This window comes from Bufo bufo, chromosome 2 (genome assembly GCF_905171765.1).
Source record: "Bufo bufo chromosome 2, aBufBuf1.1, whole genome shotgun sequence".
NCBI lineage: Eukaryota > Metazoa > Chordata > Amphibia > Anura > Bufonidae > Bufo > Bufo bufo.
Window position 1 is genome coordinate 471,708,132 of NC_053390.1, and position 8,557 is coordinate 471,716,688.

The following is an 8,557-nucleotide window of genomic DNA, read 5'->3' on the forward strand; positions in this document are numbered from 1 at the left end:
TTTTATTTATGGGGTTGCAATTTTTCTAATGCTTAGTAATATCACTTGCATAATGATTAACTACTTTAAATATCATTTTAAATCAACCTTTATCATTAACATGTACAAAAATATTTAGGTTCTTGAAAACAGGACGAAGGACTCCAAAATGGAAATGGATATCTTGGAGAATTTACAAGAATTGAAGGAGCTGAACCAGCGTCAGGCTAATGTGGACTTTGAGTCTATGATAGGTGTCTACAGAGAGACAGAAGATGAAATGAAGAGGAGGGAGGTGGAGGAAGATGAGAGGCAGATCAGGTAGTTGAAACTACATGTGTTTCGCTGTCTTTGCATTGGTGTTTTTTATTTATCCTTTTGTATGACTGTATTGATAAAGAAGACATTGTTATCTGTAGGGAAATGTTGGCTGAGGCTCAGAAGAGGCAGCTAGTTGAAGACTCTGACTCTGAAGAAGAGATGTCATCTGATGTACCTAAGGCAGCTGTGGACATGAAACCAACTGATATCTTGACTAAGGTTACTATGCACATATTAGAATACTGCACATGTGTCATCTCCTTTAGGAAAATCTTAGATATTTGAGAGCATCAGGATAAAAACCGGTCAGCAGTGGAAATTTGTTATGGTATATTAAAATGCTGCAGATATGGTTCAGAAATTTGAGACTGACATATGTCTCTGAATGGGTGCTTTGATTTCTTCAAAACCTATTCAGATGAATGGGACACTTGCAAATTTCTGTAACATACCTGCTACAGTTAGGGTATGACCACACCGGCGTGGTTGTGTGGCATTCAGGACGCAACTATGCTTTCATGAAGAACCATGTCGCTGAATGGGCCACATCATGTTCTAATGAAACTGCACTGTGTAAGCCAGTTTGCATTATTAATGGCCTTGCGGCCTCTGCAATACTGCGTGGCCATTAACAATGCAGACTGGCTTAAACACTGTGGGTATGCACTGCACATTTGCAGTTGGAAATTCTGCACCGTACAGCAGCCGCAGCAGAGTGAAAAAGATTTTACCAGATTCTCGTAGCATGACAATTAATGTTGTGCATTCCCACACAGCAACATACTGTTAGGATGCTGAGATTGTGGGGGCCTGGAACCTTTTGAGTGTGAAATAGCTGAGTATATGTTCTTTATTATTTTGTGACCTTTTTTTTTTCAGTCAATCCCTTTACCAATTGCTTATTTATTTACATTTTTTAAGAAGGGTGAGACGCTATTGGAATGATTAAAAAAAACTTACTTGCCACCCACAACCCCCTCTGTTCCAGTGTGATTCTTCCATACTGGCCACCAGGTTTTATTTTCCTGGCTGCAGAGGTGATATGTCTATATACCACAAGCAAATGCTGCATCCCATATACCACTAAGGCCAGTAGTAGCATGTCATAACTGTAGCCAAAACAATACATTGTTACTGTAGCGGAGCAGAGGAGGGTTCAGGATGGCGCATATAAATTTGTATTTACTATTGTAGTAGTGTGTCTTTTATATTTTTAAATAAAAAATAATTATTCAGAAGCTTTTAACCATACACAGAGTCAAATATTAGTATATATGTTACACAAGCATATTAAAGTATAAAGGTAAATAAACTCAATAAAGAAAATTCCATTATTGAATATGAATAAAATGGTAAAATAAATATTTAACAAATCCATAACTATATTTCCTTTTATATATAACATTTGTACTGTTTTACTATAGAGCTTGTACCCCAACAAGAAGCACTGTGGTGAAAAATCAGACAACAATCACAGTAAGCCTAAGAGCCGTAGTCTACTTTCTGGACTTGTAAGGAAGAAAGGTCCTGAAACCATAGTGAATTGTGTGGCCAGTGTTAGCCAAGATACTGTCAAGACTACAACGAAAACAGAGTCCAACCAGGCTCATGTCACTGGTAGCACACATATGAGGGAATGTGAGAAAGCTTCTAATAGCACAGGTAATGGTCTTAATCCATGTGGTAGATATCCTGTAACAATTCCTCATGGTTATCGAAATCCCTGTTTGCTGCCTTTCAATGCGTGTTAATTATGTATTTCCAGGGGATAAAAATGAGCCCTGTTATGTAGTTATCTCACTGGCACTTGGCTTGTCGGGGGACACGGCCCTGATACACATACTGGGGGAGATTTATCAAGAGTGGTGTTCCCATTCTTACCAGTCTCAATTTCTCTGAGCTGGAGTAAGACATGTCTAACGTATTAAGACGCAGATGCCTCTTAAAGGGGTTTTCAAGGATTTTAATATTGATGACCTATCCTCCAGGATAGGATAGGTCATTAATATCAGATTGGCGGGGGTCCGACAACTGGCACCTCCGGCGATCAGCTGTATGAAGGGAAGGCACATGCAGTGCGCCTTCCCTTCATACATCTCCATCCATACATCTTCCCTTCAAATGCCTCCATTCTCTCTTGCTTGCCATAGACATAGCAGCAGTGAACAGTGAGGATAGTTCATCATTATTAAAAGCCCGTTTAATAATTTAGGTGTTTATCTGCTCTGCACAGTTTTTTGTGTAACTTGTAGTAAATCCAGCGTGCCACGCTAAGCCCTGTCCCCTTTTTTCCACTGTTTGGATTCCTATGTGTATGTGTTATTCTGAAGCCGTATACAGCACTGCCTGAGTGATATCTGCCAGAATGGCAGACCACACTCTATTAAGATACAGCATGCCAAATACTATGGTGGAGCCAGATCTCAGGAAAAAAGTGTTATACTCCCGGAACAAGCGGTTGTAAGCCCATGTACTTTTTATTTTTGTATCTAAATATTTCAATAATTTTATATGACCAGTGACATAAAAATAAGAAAAACTAATTTGTGTAATTTTTCCCATTTCCTTCAGTGGTTGTGCAATTGGGATAAACTTGGAACCCTTCTTGTGATTAGTGGGTGTTCCAGTGATCAGACATAATCGCCCATCCTATGAATAGGTGATACATTTTGGATGAGAGGCAACCCCTTGGCACACTGTGAAGTAAATGTATGCCATGCCTGGACGCTCCATGACATAAATGGGTTTTGCAGCCCCATTTTACTGTCTGATGTTACTTTTGGGCATTGAGGAATGCTGCTCCACACCAGTCATGACCATGTCCACTACTGAGCAATTATTCTGTCCTTGTCCTATTCTGATTAATAGCATATAGTTGCTGGGTGTCGGTCAAAATGAAGACCTCTTAAGAATGGAAGAAATAACAATTTTTTATAACAGTGTGAACAAAGTGCTAATGAATGGCTATAATTTTGGAAGTTCAATTCGATTTGCTGTCCCTGATGCACACTGTAATATTTTAGTGTTGTATAGTGTTATTAATTTTCAAATATTACTCTTTCACAGGGAACAGCAAAAGTGTTACTTCAGGTACAGGAGCATCTTCTTTGTCTTTGTTGGGTGCATATTCTGACAGTGAAAACAGCGAGTAAAGAAGACGACAAAGAAAAGTTAACTGGAAAATATCTAGGAACAAGTGGTAGATTTATTCAAAGCCTGTAGAAGGGAAACTGAATGCAGATGCCCACAGCAACCAATCATATTACTGATTTCATATATTCTCATCTGCCCTTTAAAAATATCTGAATTTTGATTGGTGACTGTGCATCTAATCCATCTTTTTTTTTTTGTGCAGGTTTTCATCTTCCTTTGTGTGCTCTAATTATCCCGTGAGTGAGGCTTCTTTTGGTGTTTTATCTAATAACATTCAGTTTTATTTTTCAAGTCTTTCTTTGAAAATGTAAAATGTACATTTTTAACATAGCAGTACCCACGCAAAGTATCCATATCCTAGTCCTGAAGAAAAACCTAACTAACCATTGTAATAAACATATTATTCAGTTGTTGTCATGTTTTGTTTAATTTGTATAAAATGAATATTTTCCTTTGGGCGATTCAAATGTAATCGGCTGAAACATAATCTATACATGGTGGAGTTTGTAATTTTACTCTGCAGTGTTATACTGTGTGTGTATATATATATGTGTGTATATATGTGTGTGTGTGTGATGGACCTTCTGGAGATAGAGAAGTACAAGCAGCCCCAATGAGCTGAAAGGAGTGGCAGCGCAAATGCTGATTCATTCAAATGGAGCAGCACAGGCCCCAGCGGTCAGACACTCGGTAGGACAAACCTTTAAGGCCTGGTCTTTACAGGATTAAAGAAACAGACCAAGAAAATATTCCTTGTTTTTCCCTCATTTTAGGGGAAAAACATTCCTTCCCAGCAGAGAGTTCTTTAGTCTCACTGCTCTTATAGTAAAGAATCCTCTTCTATGTTTGTATAGGTACTTTCTTTCCTCTAGTTGTAGTGGATATCCTCTAGTCACATTCCTGGGAATAAATACATAATGGGAGAGATCTCTGTACTGACCCCTGATATATTTGTATACATAATTATTAGATCGAAACACCCCCCTGCCCCAAGTTGTCTTTTTTCTAAACTAATTTAACCTAATTTTGATAATCTTTCTGGGTACTGTAGTCCATCCATTCCAGTTATTACTTTAGTTGCCCTCCTCTGAACCCTCTCCAGCTCTATGTCTGCCTTGTTCACAGGAGCCCAGAATTGTACACAGTACTACATGTGTGGTCTTACTAGTAATTTGTAAAGTGGCAGGACTATGCTCTCATCATGGGCATCTATGCGCCTTTTGATGCACCCCAGCTTATTTGCGTTGGTAGCAGCTTCCTGGCACTGGTTGCTACAGTTAAGTTTTCTGTCCACTAGGCTTCAACAAATCAACGTTCGGATCAGAGATCCAAAGTCGATTCGTTCAAATACTTACATTTTAATTCTGTATCCATACAGCATTAAAACATATTGGCTCCGTAGAGCCAAAGTTCTTCTCACTGGAAGTCACATGAGACTTTGGTTATGCATATCTGCGTATTGAAAAACTATTTAAAATCTAAACAGGGATTTGGTAATGGATGGTACTTCAGTACCAAAGCCTCGGATTGCTATTTTAAATTGTTCTTCAATACACAGATATGCATACAGTAGGAACTAACTGAAGTCTTGTACGGCTTTGGACGAGATCTTTGGCTCTATGATTAGAAGGTCGATTTGTTCAAACCCACTAAAATTCCTAAGTCCTTTTCCGTGTCAGTGTTACCCAGTGTTTTACCATTTAGTATATACGGGTAACTTGCATTATTGCTTCCCATGTGCCTTACATTTGTCAGTGTTACACCTCATCTGTGCAGCCCCTCTACACGATCATGAATAAACATATTGAAGAGAATTGGGCCCGATACTGACCCCTAAAGTACCTCAATAGTGATGGTGACCCAATCTGAGTGTGTAACGTTAATAACCACCCACTGTTTTCTGTCACTGAGTCAGTCCAAGCATTCTCATTTTTATTAACCTTTTATGTGTCACAGTATCAAATGCTTTGGAGAAGTCAAGATGTATGACATCCATTGACTCACCCTGGTGCAGTCTAGGACTTATTTTCTCATAGAAACTGATGAGATAAGTTTGACAGGATTGATACTTCATAAAGCCATGCTGATATGGTGTGATTTGATTATTTTCATTTAGACATTTCAGAAAAATATCTCTGATGGCATACATCTTGACCGGTGATTTGTTTATTTTAATATTTTTAAGATGCTGTGGCACTTCTTCCTGGGTTACACTGAACACATTTAAAGGGATTCTGTCACCAGTTTTTTACCCCCCCCATTTAAAAATATGATTATGTTCATGGAGCACTAGCGATTCCTAATGTGGTCTTATAACAGAAATCCGTAGGCTCATTTTGTCTAAAAAACGTTATAACTAACCTGTCATTCATCTCACAAATGTGCCCAAGGGGATGATCATGTCTTCCAGATGCCGCCCGTACCCGCCGCCGTTTGTGCCCAGCTCCTCCTTTGCTGTCATCAGCGCCGCCTCAGAATCCTTTGCTACGCCTCCGGCTCTCCCTCACTCCCCCCTCCGGAGAGCCGGAGGCGTAGCAAAGGATTCTGAGGCGGCGCTGATGACAGCAAAGGAGGAGCTGGGCACAAACGGCGGCGGGTACGGGCAGCATCTGGAAGACATGATCATCCCCTTGGGCACATTTGTGAGATGAATGACAGGTTAGTTATAATGTTTTTTAGACAAAATGAGCCTACGGATTTCTGTTATAAGACCACATTAGGAATCGCTAGTGCTCCATGAACATAACCATATTTTTAAATGGGGGGGTAAGAAACTGGTGACAGAATCCCTTTAATGGTGAGTTTACTCTGACACTCTGCATTTCATTTCACATTTCATTTTCCTCAGTGAATACAATGGAGGAAAAAAAAAGGATTTAATAGATACACTTTCTTATCACTCAGTGGCTCTGTCACCAGGGTCAACCCTATTAAACCAAACATACTGCCTGGTAGGGATCGTCATGCTGATTAAAACTATACCTTTTGTTTGAGCACTGCTTTGTATCACCCCCTGTGCTCTGCACACTATCCTCTTAATTGACAGGGCTAAACAGACTGAGGGCAGAGCTGTGTCCTAGAAAGTAAATATCATATACTCTATGTACCATAGCTTCACTACACAGAGTTGCTCAGAAAGCTAATCTACATATTACTGCTTTATTCACAAGCACAATATATGATTATAAAGAGACCAGTAATATGTGTTGGCTTATAAGCATAAAAAAAAAAATCTTTGTGGTAATACTATAGCTTATTGGTAAGTGATTTATCATGCATGTAGAAATCTGTTCAAATCCCCAGAGCGACGTATCCACTATTCACAAAAAGTTTGGGATATTTGGCTTGTGTGAGAAATTTCAGGATGAACCTAAAATGCACTCTAACCTTTATAGGTGACCCTCTCTAACTTTTGAATGCACATGTCCAGCTGTTCAGTGTTTCAGTACTTTTTGCACAACTTGCTGTTCTCTACGGGAAAATTCACAACAGGTGTTTTATTTATGAATCGCCCATAAATTTCCTGTTTCAATTAGAATTGACATTTAAACAGTCCTCATCATGCTGTTTAAATTTTGACATCATGAGATCAAGACGACACCTAACAATTGATCAATAGTACCTCGCCACTGCGAGGCTTCAAGCAGGATGTTCTCAGATGAAAGTGGCCACTGAGTTTATAGTGTCAGTGTGTCAGCAGCTTGCAACAGAGAGACTGGAAGAGTCACAGAAAGGCATAGAAGTGGACATCCTTTGGCCACATCCCACATTGATGACCGGTTCATTGTGAATAATTCCCTGTGGAACCGGATGATGAATGCCACACAACTCCAGGCACATTTAAGAGAGGTGAGAGGCACCCAGGCGTTATTTCCGACTATTCAAAACAGTTTACATCAGCATGGTCTGCATGCTAGACGACCTGCAAGGGTACCTGACCACATTACCAGACACAGGCGTCTTTATCTTGCATGGCCAGGGAGCATCTACGGTGACCGAGGAGTTGTCTGCACTTTCTTCAAACCTGACTCCCATTGAAAACCTATGGGAGTCGCCGTATAGAGGCTCGTAACTGTACCCTAGAACCTCAATGACCTGAGGGCTGCCCTTCAGGAAGAGTGGGATGCCATGACTCAACAGACAATAATTTGACTTGTGAACAGCATGAAACTAAGTTGCTAACTGTAATTAATCCTCAAAGACACATGCCCTACTTTTATGATATAATATCACTGTAGTGTGAACGTTTTACATAAATTCCACCTGAAATATCCCTTTTTGTGAGTAGTGTATAAACCTTTTTCTGTTATTTTTTTTTTATTATTTAACCATAATAAAAGGCTATACTATATTAAATAATATGTAGTAATAATGATACAAGGCCTTACTATATTGAGAATAGTGTTTTTTTGCTTACAAACCTGAAACCTAATACTGGTTTATTCACAGACCATATATGATTATAAAGACATTAGCAATATGTATCAGCTTTGTAAAACAAATTATGAGTTAAATGTGGAAGAGAAAAAAAAAAATGGAAATCTCTCTCAGGATTCAAACCTGGGATCTCTAAATGCAAAACCATATACCGTATTTTGCGCCCCATAAGACCCCCCCCCCCCCCCCCCAAAAGTGGGGGGCAAATGCCCCTGCGTCTTATGGGGCGAATGCTTCCATTTTGCATCGCAGACTGCGATGTATGAGCCGGGAGAGAGAAGGGGCTGGAGTCCGGAACTTGCGGCGGGGCCCGGTGCAGTCACTGTACTCTTACACCAGGCCCCGCCGATCACCGCAGTATTTAAACATTAATCCTTATCCTGTTAGTAAGTTTAACTAAAGCTGCCTCTCCCCTGTTCCCCTGTATCAGTACAGCACTTACGAACAAGCTTCCATAGCAGGCAGAGCGGACGGCAGCAGTAACTTCACTCACTGACGTTGAGCGCCTGCTCCTCCCACTTTATGAATGAAGCAGGCACGCAATGTCAGTGAGTGACGTTACTGCTGCCGTCCGCTCTGCCTGCTATGGAAGCTTGTTCGTAAGTGCTGTACTGATACAGGGGAGAGCACAGCTTTAGTTAAACTTATTAACAGGATAAGGATTAAT

The 8,557-nt window shown here is 40.0% G+C and overlaps 1 protein-coding gene across 2 annotated transcripts in view; it reads left to right on the forward strand.

Moving 5' to 3' along the window:
- Positions 1-3,866, forward strand: part of YJU2 (YJU2 splicing factor homolog) — a 49,649-nt gene extending 45,783 nt beyond the window's left edge. Inside the window, exons 5-8 of one of the 2 annotated variants that reach the window (XM_040417735.1) lie at positions 119-300; positions 399-519; positions 1,725-1,962; positions 3,367-3,866. In XM_040417735.1, the coding sequence (XP_040273669.1) occupies positions 119-300; positions 399-519; positions 1,725-1,962; positions 3,367-3,452 (627 nt within the window). In that variant the 3' untranslated portion in view covers positions 3,453-3,866. The remainder of the gene's footprint in view (positions 1-118; positions 301-398; positions 520-1,724; positions 1,963-3,366) is intronic. The other variant, XM_040417736.1, reaches the window with a different exon arrangement.
- Positions 3,867-8,557: the final 4,691 nt, after the last annotated feature.